At 36.8% G+C, this 13833-nt stretch overlaps 1 protein-coding gene across 4 annotated transcripts in view; it reads left to right on the forward strand.

Moving 5' to 3' along the window:
* The first annotated feature begins 257 nt into the window (after window positions 1-257).
* The window catches only part of MIA2 (MIA SH3 domain ER export factor 2), a 109182-nt gene continuing 95606 nt past the window's right edge, over window positions 258-13833 (forward strand). For 2 of the 4 annotated variants that reach the window (XM_030318998.1, XM_030319001.1), the window contains exons 1-4: window positions 258-571; window positions 3071-3204; window positions 5771-5857; window positions 11408-12611. In XM_030318998.1, the coding sequence (XP_030174858.1) occupies window positions 457-571; window positions 3071-3204; window positions 5771-5857; window positions 11408-12611 (1540 nt within the window). In that variant the 5' untranslated portion in view covers window positions 258-456. The remainder of the gene's footprint in view (window positions 572-3070; window positions 3205-5770; window positions 5858-11407; window positions 12612-13833) is intronic. The other 2 variants (XM_030318999.1, XM_030319000.1) reach the window with 1 other exon arrangement.

Here is a 13833-nt window from a genome sequence, read left to right on the forward strand (position 1 = left end):
CTATATACTTTCTCCATTGATGTTGGTATTTGCATGAGACAAATACTCAGTTTGCATTTATTGATTGATCTACCTGAAGACTTTAACAGAAAGAGATGAATTCTAAAACAGGTTTAAGAACTGTCCTGTTGAATGCAAGGTACCTTTAAGTCGGATGGTTTTACACAGGTCACTTTTACAATCCATGAGTCCAACTAAAAATCTGTTAATTATTAAACCATTATGTATTATCTGGAGACCTGACACTGCAGATTGTGAACAGACAGCGTTTGTCCCTCAAGTTAAATCTAAACACCAATTGAAAAATGTAATTATCAAGAGATTTAAAAAAAAACAAAACTTTTTGTCTTAAATTTAGTAGAGAAAGTGGGATATCTCTTGTTTTGACTGGCATAAACAGGTCTATGGCCTAAACAATTGGTTTAAACCTTGTTTGAGATTCCTGCTTGTTTTAGCATGGCGGCGCTTGGAGTTCACAGAACTCTCCTTTTGGTAATTTCTCTGACAAAGTGTCTGGAGGGCACAAAACTGCTGGCAGACTTTAAAAAATGTGGTGACTTGGAATGTGAAAGTAAGTTTGTTTTTCTTTTTTGCCTTCTTTTCCTCTTAAACTGAGGTTCTGAAATGACATAATATGTTATTGTGGGCATGTATGATAGAAGTAAGCATTAATATCATTGAGAAATATTTGCAGCTATAAAATATACTTCACTAAAAAAAGAAAATGCTAGAAGCAAAGCATTTTGTAATAGTTTTTAATATAAATATATCAAGGGGCAAAGATCAGCCTGATATATAAATATATCGGAAATTATAAAGATATTAATCCAGGCCTCAAAAACAAACAAATCAGCACTTTTCCTAGTTTTTAAGATAGCTATAATTGATTTGTATTGATTTGTATTATCGTCTAAACTTTATCAAACAATCATTTCTGTGTTCATTTATTATGTAAAAATATTAAAATCAGTGTTAGGAGTGCATAATTTTATTTATATCCTTGAACATTAAATTTCTCCTTTCTTTTACAAAGAAAAATTAATTTTCATTTTACTGGTTAAGAAGTTATTTTCTGTTTTTAGCATTATGGTACAAAAGGAATAGTATCACAATATATTACAATTGTTTTACATATATTCTATCTCTCCAGTATGTGAGAATTATTTTTAATTTGCAATATGTAAATTAAAAATCCAAAATATTATTAGTAGAAATGTAAATAATTTATAAGTAAATTTTTATGAGTACACATTTTCCTTAATCATTTGGATATGCAATTTGATATATAGAGATTTACTAGATGATGTTTTATAACAATAATAATCTTTCTTTCCTTCTTTATTCTTCATCTTAGTTTCCTTAGGGCCAGACACCAACATAGAAAGGAACATTCAAATTCATAGTAATTTATAACATTATTTTAACTTTAATTGCATGACTTAATCAAAATGTTTTACATATGTTAGTATAATTATAATAGGTAATATGTATATTACTTTATGTATTGAAGGGCTAGATCTAGTATATGGGGTTATGACCATTCATAATTATTGAGGGCCTATTATTTGTTGGGTCTGGGGGGGTAGGAGTGTATACCTAAGAATAAAATGAAATGTCAGATAAATTTCTTGCCCTCCAGGAATTTTCATTCTAGTGACAGGTCAACATGAAAAAGTAAATATCAATACAGCATAAGAATAATAGGTAATATTGAAGTTCAGAGAAGGGCAGAACAGGCTGGACCAATTCAGGATGTCTCATAGAAGAAGTAGAATATGAGTTGACCATGAAGACAGACTGAAGAGTTTCTGAAGGAAAGAGCAGAAAGAAAAAGCTCAGAATATGGAAGGCACATGTTGCAGTGCAAATAACCTCAGTGCAAATCTGGCTCCACCATTTATCAAGTGTGCGACCAACTTTCTAAGGTTTAAAGGATCATTTGTTAGATCGATACAAGATTATTGTATAGGTCTGTTTTGAGGATTCAATAAAATAAAGATATGAAAGAGCTATCATAATGCCTAGAATATACTGTAGTCCCCTTTACCCATGGGTCACTTTCCATGGTTCTAGTTACCTGCGGTCAACCATGGCCCAGAAGCAGATGATCTTGCTTCTGACATACAGTCAGAATGTCAACAGAAGCCTAATGCTACGTCACAGTGCTTACCTCATGTACCTCACTTTATCTCATTTTATTTAGTCATTCTATCATCTCACATCATTGCAAGAAGAGTAAGTACAGTAAAATAAGATATTTTGAGAAAGAGATCACATCACATAACTTTTATTTTATTTAAAAAAATTTTTTTAATGTTTATTTTTGTGAGAGAGAGAACAGGGGAAGGGCAGAGAGCGAGAGAGAGAGACACAGAGTCTGAAGCAGACTCCAGGCACCGAGCTGTCAGCACAGAGCCCAATGAGGGGCTCAAACTCATGATTGTGAGATCATGACCTGTGCTGCAGTTGGACACTTAACTGACTGAGTCACCCAGATGCCCCAGCATCACATAACTTTATTATAGTATATTGTTATAACTGTTCAATTTTACTATTAGTTATTGTTTTTAATCTCTTACTGTACCTAATTTATAAATTAAACTTTATTATATGTATGTATACATAGGGAAAAACATAGTATGTAGGGTTTGGCCCTATCTGTGGTTTCAGACACAGAGGTCTTGGAATGTATCTCCCTCAAATAAGGGGGACTAACTACTGTAGTAGGTACCAGGAAGAAAACGAATTATCTTTACCTTTCCTTCCTGACAAGATGGTAATAACATATTCCAGGGACAATGGACAGATGAACTTGACTGTAAAGGAATAAGAGGAAGTCATTTTAAATAAGGAAGAGGAGCAGGTTATGGATAGCCTTGGACACCAAGCCAAAGAGCTTAGAATTTATTCTGTGTGCAGTGAGAAGTCAATGTAGGTTTTTGAGGTGATAAATGATATGAAGCAATTAGCATTTGGAAATACATAGGATATACTGGAGGAGGGCAAGATGGGAGGGAGATAAATAACATTTTAATTTAAATTGTGTGTTTTTCTTCACATGTTTACATAGCTTTAATAAGCAGAGTCTTAGCCATGAGAGATTACAGAGGACCTGACTGCCGATACCTGAACTTCACTAAGGGAGAAGAGATATCTGTTTATGTTAAACTTGCAGGAGAAAGGGAAGATTTGTGGGCAGGAAGTGTAAGTATCTAGTCTTAAAAACTGAATGTAGAGTAAATGACTAGCTTGCACAGAAAAGCTGCTTTTCATCTCTAAAGGAACTTTAATAATTTCAAAGCACTTTACATATATAACATATATGTAATATATATTTAAAATATTTATTAATTTAAATATTTAACACATTTAAACAAACGAAAAATGGTCATGTTCATTCTTGGTTTCAGAATTTCTATAAAAGTAGTGTTTTGGGAAGGCAGTTTGGTTGGGATAGAGAACTTAAGAGTGCCTTGAAATTATTTTTGGGGCGCCTGGGTGGCGCAGTCGGTTAAGCGTCCGACTTCAGCCAGGTCACGATCTCGCGGTCCGTGAGTTCGAGCCCCGCGTCGGGCTCTGGGCTGATGGCTCGGAGCCTGGAGCCTGTTTCCGATTCTGTGTCTCCCTCTCTCTCTGCCCCTCCCCCGTTCATGCTCTGTCTCTCTCTGTCCCAAAAATAAATAAACGTTGAAAAAAAAAATTAAAAAAAAAAAAGAAATTATTTTTATGTAGCATGCATAGTTTCTGAACTTAGGTTTTATATTTACTTGGAGAATAAAATTACTTTAAAAGTGCCAGCGGAGATTATGGGACATCTAGGCAACACCAACGATAATGAAAACATGCTATGGTAAGCAATTTTACTCCCAAGCTGAACAAGCATGACCCACCTGATGCACACATCATTTCCATTTTTTTTTTAAACATTTATTTATTTTTGAGACAGAGAGAGACAGAGCATGAACGGGGGAGGGTCAGAAAGAGGGAGACACAGAATTGGAAGCAGGCTCCAGGCTCTGAGCTGTCAGCCCAGAGCCCAACGCGGGGCTCGAAGTCACGGACTGCGAGATCGTGACCTGAGCTGAAGTCGGACGCTTAACCGACTGAGCCACCCAGGCGCCCCCATCATTTCCATTTTGAATATGCATCAGATTTCTCTGTTGTGTAGCCTTTGTGATCACTATTTGAAGGAGAAGATTCTACTTGGATCTATCCTGCTTTTTTAGCAGCAGGGGCTGTATGACTGAACGGCTGACTCTCAATGGCCAGAATTATTTGGCTTCTGTAGTTCCCAAGATTCCTTACTGCTATGGTCCTTTAAACATGCCAGTGTATGTCTTTGAACACATTAGAGGCAACCAATGCAGCTGTAAGAAAAATGACACAGTAGGTATCATAAGAGAAAAAGAAAGCATTCTTTCTTGCTTACTATGTATGAGAATGATAGTTCCACACAAAAGTGGCATGCAATGTGTAGAGCCAGGGTGAAGTTTCAAGCATACTTAGTTTTGTGCATTAGGTGATTAACCCAGGCAGGCAGCTGTTTAAGAGACCACACTATGGAATTCACCCACAGACTGTCAGTTTCCAAACAGCTGCCGCAACTGCAGAGCTGGAGAATCACAGTTGAGATGTAATGGTGCTGGATGAAAGGACCAAAACACGTTTCAACTTTGCCTGGGATAGGAAATGGGCTAAGAGTGCTGAAACCTTCACTCTCAGGGGACATCCTACATGTAATTAAACTGGATTAAGAAGATCTCTGCTACCAAGGTAGCCCCAGAAAAGTTTTATGGAACAAAATCCTCCCTGGAGGACTTACAGATCTTTGCTGTATTGATGAATCCATCTTGGCCCTTCAGAGTTAAACATCTTACTTGATTCTGTTATCCTAAAAAATGCTGAATATGTCACAGCTCCATCTAACTTGGCTACTGCCACCATTCTTCTGCCTTTTGATAGCCCATGTTTACTAGTGTAAATCTGTGGTCCACCTGGGTAAGGAAGGTCATTAACAAACATAAAAAGGAAGAAAATGAGTATGTAGGATGGTTTTCCCTCTGAAGTTTAAAAAAGTGACATTTTACAACTTGGCTCTTTGTTCCCTCAAATTAATACTATTGTTTTGAATAACAGGCACATCTGGCTGGCTCAGTTAGTAAAGCAGGTGACTCTTGGTCTTGGGGGCTGTAAATCTGAGTCCCACATAGGGTGTAGAGATTACTTAAAAACAAAATCTTTTTTAAATCAAAGAGATAGAGGGAGAAAGAGAGAGAGAGAGAGAAATGGGGAAGGGCAGAGAGAGAGAGAGGAAAAGAATCCCAAGCAGGTTCTGCACTGTCAGCACAGAGCTTTACGTGGGGCTTGATCCCATGAATTGTGAGATCATGACCTGAGCTGAAGTCAAGAGTCAGACACAGGGTATTCACTTTTGAATGCCACTTCTGTGTAAAGAGAGCTCCCATGGTATTCTTACTTTCTGATATTATACTCTAATAAACTTTTGCCTGCTGCTCACTTAAAAAAAAAAAAAAAAGACAGACGTTTAAACAGACTGAGCCACCCAGGCACCCCTAAAAAGAAAATCTTAAAAAAAAAAAAAAAAAAGGAATATGATTTCACTTACTTTCTTTTAGACAGCAAATGAAAGCCAATTAATGTTTGTGATTTAATATAGATGAAAGCCAAGGACATGGGACAAAATTAGGCCCAATAATTATTATTGCTTTGATAACTCTTCCTTGTTAATCTTCATTCTTCATTTTGGTAGAAAGGAAAGGACTTTGGATATTTTCCCAGAGACGCAGTCCAGACTGAAGAGGTATTCATATCTGAGGAAGTTCAGATATCAACTAAAGTGAGTATTAAATAACATTTCAGTTGTTAATTGCATTTAAATTTTCTTGGCTAAAATAGTTTTCTGTAGTATAAGTGTCTATTGGTTAAGTATCTTGTATAGTGAATACATAAAATAGTTGGTTTGGGAACTCACTCTAAGAATAGTTTGAATATGTGAATAAAATTAGGTTAAGACAAAGTTGATGACAGGCATATTGCTTTCTGAAAAGCTGACAGGCAGTAGAGTGTAGTAGTGAAGAACATAGATTCTGGAAGTAGACTGAGTTCAAAGCCTGACTATGGCTTTGTATGCCTTAATTTTCTCATCTGTAAAGTAAAGATAATGATTATATTATGGTGCTACTTCACAAATTTATGGGGAAAGATGAACATAGGTAAAGTATATAGAACAGCATTTAGTAAGTGCTATATAAGTATTAGATATTATTACTAATGTTATTATCCTACTGGGACAGAATTTATTTCCCATCACTCCCTCTGGGTCTTATATCTGTGCAACCTCTTTTGCTATTGAGTTTTAAGTGAGCTCGATAATGTTGGATTTGATAATGTTGGGCTTGATAATGAGAAAGGGAATCAGAAGGTGACTTTTCACTTAATTTTAAAAATATTTATTTATTTATTTATTTATTTAAAGTTTTATTTTCAGTTATTTTGAGACAGAGAGAGAGAGAGAGAGAGAGAGAGAGAGAGAGAGAGAGAGCGCACAAGCTGGGGAGAGACAGAGAAAGAGGAAGAGAGAGAGAATCCCAAGCAGACTTCTCACTCTTAATCACAAACCATGAGATTGTGGCCAGAGCTAAAATCAAGAGTCAATGCCCAACTGACTGAGCCACCCAGGTGCCCCCAGAAGGTGACTTTTCAATATATGAGTCTGATTAGCCCATTTAATTCAGATTCTAGGCTAAGGCAACTCACCTTAAATAAAGTCAGTGTGAAGTGAGTCAGCCTAGTCACGCAAACTGTCTATTATGTGGCTCTTTCCCATCATAAATTCTGGGATTAACAGTCAATTTACTGTATAATTTCTGGTACTGTCAATTTTCGTTTTTGTTTTTAAAGACAGAATTCTTATTTATTTATTTATTTATTTATTTATTTATTTATTTATTTATTTAAAAGTAGACTCCATGCCCAATGTGGGGCTTGAACTTATGGCGCTGAGCTCAAGAGTCACATTCTCTGCTGACTGAGCCAGCCAGGTATCCCTGATACTGTCAGTTTTATCTCCAAAATATATATGGAGTATATTGTCTACTCATCATTTTCACTCTCCCCATAGCCCTAATCCAAGGCCTCATCATTTCTTTTTTTTTTTTAATATGAAATTTGTTGTCAAATTGGTTTCTATAAAACACCCAGTGCTCATCCCAACAGGTGCCCTCCTCAGTGCCCATCACCCAGTTTCTCCTCCTTCCCACCCCCCATCAACCCTCAGTTTACTCTCAGTTTTTAAGAGTTTCTTATGGTTTGGCTCCCTCCCTCTCTAACTTTTTTTTTTCTTGCCCCTCCCCCCATGGTCTTTTGTTAAGTTTCTTGGGATCCACATAAGAGTGAAAACATGGTATTTGTCTTTCTCTGTATGACTTAGCATAACTTAGCATAACACTCTCCAGTTCTATCCACGTTGCTACAAAAGGCCATATTTCATTCTTTCTCATTTCACGTAGTATTCCATTGTGTATATAAACCACAATTTCCTTATCCATTCATCAGTTGATGGACATTTAGGCTCTTTCCATAATTAGGCTATTGTTGAAAGTGCTGCTCTAAACATTGGGGTACAAGTGCCCCTATGCATCAGCACTCCTGTATCCCTTGGGTAAATTCCTAGCAGTGCTATTGCTGGGTCATAGGGTAGCTTGATTAGAATACTATACTGTGTGCCTGGGTGGCTCAGTCAGTAAGGTTTCCAATTCTTGGTTTGGGCCTCAGGTCATGACCTTCAGTTTTGTGGGTTTGAGCCCCAGATCTGGCTCTATGCTGGTGGTGTGGAGCCTGCTTGGGACTCTCTCTCTCTCTCTTTCTCTCTCTCTCTGCCCCTCCCTTGCTCATGCTGTCTCTGTCTCTCTCAAAAAATAAATATATACTTAAAATACAAAAAATAAATATATACTTAAAAAATTAAAAAAAAAATACTACAATAGGGGCGCCTAGGTGGCTCAGTCAGTTGAGCATCTGACTCTTGATCTCAGCTCAGGTCTTGATCTCAGGGTTGTAAGTTCAAGCCCCGAATTGGGCTCTGTGCTGAGCATGAAGCCTATTAAAAAAACAAAGAAAATAGAATACTACAATAGCCTTCTAAATGATTTCCTCATCTCTACATTTGCTCTCTTCAAATTCATTCTCCAAAAAGGAATGGAGCAATGGATCTCATAAGAACAAAAACCAAGCCCCCCCCCCCCCAAAAAAAATCAGATGCCATTCCTTTGCTTTACAGCCATTTAATGGCTTTCTATTGAACCTAGAATCAAGCCCTGACTCCTCACCCTGGCCCTACTTGAGCTGCTCCTGCTCTCCCCTCGCTCACTATGCCCCAGGCCACACTCACCTATTGACTGTTCTTAGAACATGCCAAACACTTTCCCAGCCCAGAGACCCAAACAGGCTGTTGCCTTTGTTGAAATTCTTTCCCCCAAGTTTTTCACTTGGCTGGTTCTTTCTTATCCTTTATGTCACCACTTAAGCATCAGTGCTTCAGAGAGGCTTTCATGATTCTTGTGGAATTACTGCATCTTAACCACAGATTCCTATTTATGTCCTCCATAGCACTTACTAGATTTCATAATTACTTTGTTTCCCTTTTGTTTACTGTAGAATTTCAGCATCTAGAACAATGCAGAACACATAGTAAGTATACAGACACCCTACATTCTTAGGTCAAGTTCCCTGGGAACAGATTCTGAGGTAGACCTTTGCACTCACGAGGTTTCCTGGGGAAAACTCAGGAATAGCACCTGTGAGGGATCAAAAGAAAAAGCAGCTTTGGGCAGACAGAGAAGTTGAACTGTGATGTAGTCGCAACAAAGGTCTCAGTTGATTCAAGGAATTCTGAACCTGGGATGGCCTTTCAGAATTGCACTGAATAGAAGCAAGGTGTTGGGCTTTTTCCCCCTTGCATTACTGGGTCATCTGAAGTAGTGTTACTTGGGCTAGGTTAGTTTAGTGTTTACTATAGACAGCTACTATTCCAAGCATTTCATTCATTTAATCCTCACAACACAACACCCCTATAAAGTAGGTACTGTCATTATTCTCATTTTACAGATGAGGAAACTGAGGCATAGAAAGGTCATATAATTCACCCAAGATCACAGAGATGAACTTGGCAGGGTCAGTATTTAAACCCAGATGGTTGGTTCCAGAGTCTGTTCTCAAGCACTTACTAGATTGCAGTGCCTAAAACATTGTAAAATGTTAATTTTGAAGTTTACTTTTTAAAAGTTCTGAACTGTATTCTCATTTCATAATGATCATATCCAAAGAGCAGCACATATCACTGTTTCATACCATGAGATTAAAAAATAACAATTTTGGGGTCCTTGGCTGGCCCAGTCAGTAGAGCACGTGACTCCTGAACTCTGGGTTGTGAGTTCAATCCCCACATTGGGTATGGAGACTATTTAAAATTAAAAAAAAATAGTAGTAATAATAATAACTTAACCATTTTTCTTCTTGATTATTTGGTTGTTCTGTGAGATGAACAAGAGGATTCCCCACCTCAACTGGCTATGTAATATCTCAATAAAAGAAGCCTAAATGTTTTAGTGCAATTAAAAAAAAATTTTTTTAAATTTACATCCAAATTAGTTAGCATCTAGTGCAACAATGATTTCAGGAGTAGATTCCTTAACGCCCCTTACCCACAACCCCTCTAGTACCCTCTGTTTGTTCTTCATATTTAAGAGTCTCTTCTATTTTGTCCCCCTCCCTGTTTTTATATTATTTTTGCTTCCCTTCTCTTGTGTTCATCTGTTCTGTGTCTTAAAGTCCTCATATGAGTGAAGTCATATATTTGTCTTTCTCTGACTGACTAATTTCACTTAGTATACTACCCTCTAGTTCCATCCACATAGTTGCAAATGGCAAGATTTCATTCTTTTTGGTTGCCGAGTGATACTCCATTGTACATATATATACCACATCTTCTTTATCTATTCATCCATCGATGGACATTTGGGCTCTTTCCATACTTTGGCTATTGTTGATAGTGCTGCTATAAGCATCGGGGTGCATGTGCCCCTTAGAAACAGCACACCTGTATCCCTTGGATAAATACCTACTAGTGCAATTGCTGGGTCATAGGGTAGTTCTATTTTTAATTTTTTGAGGAACCTCCATACTGTTTTCCAGAGTGGCTGCATCAATTTGCATTCCCACCAACAATGCAAAAGAGATCCTCTTTCTCTGCATCCTTGCCAACATCTGTTGTTGCCTGAGTTGTTCATGTTAGCCATTCTGACAGGTGTGAGGTGGTACCTCATTGTGGTTTTGATTTGAATTTCCCTGATGATGACTGATGTTGAGCAGTTTTTCATGTGTCAGTTGGCCATCTGGATGTCTTCTTTGGAGAAATGTCTATTCATGTCTTCTGCCCATGTCTTCACTGGATTATTTGTTTTTTGGGTGTTGACTTTGATAAGTTCATTATAGATTTTGGATACTAACCCTTTATCTGATGTGTCATTTGCAAATATCTTCTCCCATTCTGTTGGTTGCCTTTTAGTTTTCCTGATTGTTTCCTTTGCTGTGCAGAAGATTTTTATTTTGATGAGGTCCCAGTAGTTCATTTTTGCTTTTGTTTCCCTTGCCTCTGGAGACATGTTGAGTAAGAAGTTGCTGAGGGCAAGATCAAAGAAGTTTTTGTCTGCTTTGTCCTTTAGTATTTTGATGGCTTCCTGTCTTACATTTAGGTCTTTCATCCATTTTGAGTTTATTTTTGTGTATGGTGTAAGAAAGTGGTCCAGGTTCATTTTTCTGCATGTTGCTGTCCAGTTTTCCCAGCACCACTTGCTGAAAACAGTGTCTTCATTCCATTGGATATTCTTTCCTGTTTTGTCAAAGATTAGTTGGCCATACGTTTGTGGGTCCATTTCTGGGTTCTCTATTCTGTTCCATTGATCTGAGTGTCTGTTTTTGTGCCGTACTGCAACTTTTAACCAGGCCTCCATGCTTTACAGTCTCTGGTCTGTCTGAACTGTCATCATGTGCTGTGAAATTCCCCTCTCTTAAATCACCACGCAGCTGAATGTGCCTTTTCAGTGCACTCTTAGGAGAAGCAAGATTTTGTGGACATATATACATTTTCATCAGGAGTTTATTTTCAGAATATACTCAAAGCCTTGATTTTTCATTTAGGTATATCATCGACCCTGAGCAGTCAGTTGTGATATAAATGTTTGAGGTTAGGAGATCTGATTTTAGTTTATGCTGTGTGTTGAGCTAGTTTTATGGTCTTGGGAAAATCACAGTCATTCATTTTAAATGATTTAGGGAGGAATAAGGAATTTTAGTGTATTTATGTCAATCATAATTTTTTTTCTATTAGGAATCTGATTTTCTTTGTCTTCTTGGAGTAAGCTACACATTTGAAAATGAAGACAGTGATGGCAAAAACATATATCCTTATGAAGAAGATAAAGACCAAAAATTAAGTGTATATGAAAATGATTTTCAGACAGAATCTGGATTTTATTCAACTTCTGAAAGTATTTTGTTGGAAGATCAATTTCCAACATCGGAGGCTCCTGAAGATATCAGAAGTTCTAGTGAATCAAAAGATTGGGAAGAAGTGGAAGCTGGAAGTCTGGAAGAGGATTCTATTCCTGAAGTGGTTCATATCCCACCATCCTCAACTGTGTCTGAAGTGAAAGGATGGTTTGGATTTGGAAGAGAACAACCTAAAGGAAAGACTTTTGAATCAGTTGTTGAACCTCTACAAGAAAGTTCATTTCCAAGCAGAAAAGTAGCAGGAAAAGATGAGAATGACCTAGAGGAATTAAATAATGATGAGCCCCAGACAGAACAAAATCAAGAACCAGAATCGGAATTCAATTCAGTGCCAAAGAAACAGTCTGAACTAGGTTCCATCAGTCCTCAAGCCACTGGTTGGTTTGGGGGTGGTTTTACAAGTTATTTAGGTTTTGGAGGTGAGGATACAGGGCTTGAATTATTGCCTGAAGACAGAAGTTCACCACTACAAGATGCTCCTAATTCCATACCATCTGAGGAAGAATCTACAGTTCCATGCACAGAAACATTAACAGAAAAAGAAGACACAATCACCAATGATAGCTCAATTCTCAAACCAAATTGGTTTGATTTTGGTTTTGGTATGCTAGGCTTTGTATATACCAATGAAGATAAAATTATGTCAGATGATGGAAAAAGTGAAGAAGGAAGTGGAGGAGATAAACATGAACATCTTCCAAAAAGTAAATTTGACCCTGATAAGGAACAAGAAATAAAAACAATAAAAATTATAGAAACTGAAGATCAAGTAGGGAATGAAAGAGTCTTAGAGAAAACAGATGATTCTGATACATTACCATATTTTAAAAATTTCTTATATAATTTTGACAATCCTTGGAACTTCCAGGACATTCCAAAGGAAACAGAATTGCCATCTCCCAAACAGATGCAGGATGAAAATAATGTAGTTGACAATGATGAAACAGAAGAATTTTCAGTTGAAAATTATCAAACAGATAATATTAAAGTTATGATGCTGAAAAGCAGATACAGTCAGTCAGGTTTGTATAAAAATATCTATTATGTAACTTATTTTTTAAACATAATTTATTCTTATAAGTACAAATCAGATTAAAAAAATCCAGAAATCCATGTTTCTCAGCATATTCAAAAGTCAATAACAATCTTATCAACTACCCTTTTATTAATTTCTGGTTTACTCTGGGAATTAGATCTTAGTATTATAAAATAAAATACCAAGGTAAAAAGAATGATTGGAGATACATAGATATTCCAAGAAGATCTTAAGGTATTTTACAATAAATTTTAATTTTTATCAAAGTAGTATATGTAAACAGGTTTTATATAAATAGTGCTAAGCCTATTTTTTTTCTTTTTATACAAAAGCAACTTGTTGCTTCTGTCCACCTCTACTCTCTCCTCTGTCCCAGGGACAATAATTTTTCTTTCTTTCTTTCTTTCTTTCTTTCTTTCTTTCTTTCTTTCTTTCTTTCTTTCTTTCTTTCAAGCAAATTTCTTTTATTTTCTAAATAGAATCTTTATATTCTGCTTTGATTAATTTCAACAATGTGCACTGACTTTCTATTTTCATTAATGAGGGTTTCTGCGCATTTACATTAACTTTTTAGCTTATTAACACCTTCCCAATATAACTATATTTGAACGGTTTTCTATCAATTCTGGGAGCTAAACAGAAAACTATGGAAAGGGGCAGAGTATCACAGGATACTTCTAGATCTAGCATCTAAGTATTTAGCAATTTCTATGATTAGAAACGTGGATTCTACTTTAAGTAAAGAATTATATAAAATGACTTTCTCACATTTCCATTCTGATGTCTCTCTGATGGACAGATTAGAAACTGCAAATATTGGCCAATAATACAGGAACAACTGAACCTTAGGATGATAGATAACCTTTCATAAGAAGAGATCAACAATGTTGCACACTCAGGAAACACATAATTTCCATTCGAAATGATTGATTTTCTTGAATTTTCAGAAGAACTATATGTTATTTTTTTTTTTTTTTTTTTTAATTTTTTTTTTTTTCAACGTTTATTTATTTTTGGGACAGAGAGAGACAGAGCATGAACGGGGGAGGGGCAGAGAGAGAGGGAGACACAGAACCGGAAACAGTCTCCAGGCTCCGAGCCATCAGCCCAGAGCCTGACGCGGGGCTCGAACTCACGGACCGCGAGATCGTGACCTGGCTGAAGTCGGACGCTTAACCGACTGCGCCACCCAGGCGCCCCTGTTATTT

This window comes from Lynx canadensis, chromosome B3 (assembly GCF_007474595.2).
Source record: "Lynx canadensis isolate LIC74 chromosome B3, mLynCan4.pri.v2, whole genome shotgun sequence".
NCBI classification, from domain to species: domain Eukaryota; kingdom Metazoa; phylum Chordata; class Mammalia; order Carnivora; family Felidae; genus Lynx; species Lynx canadensis.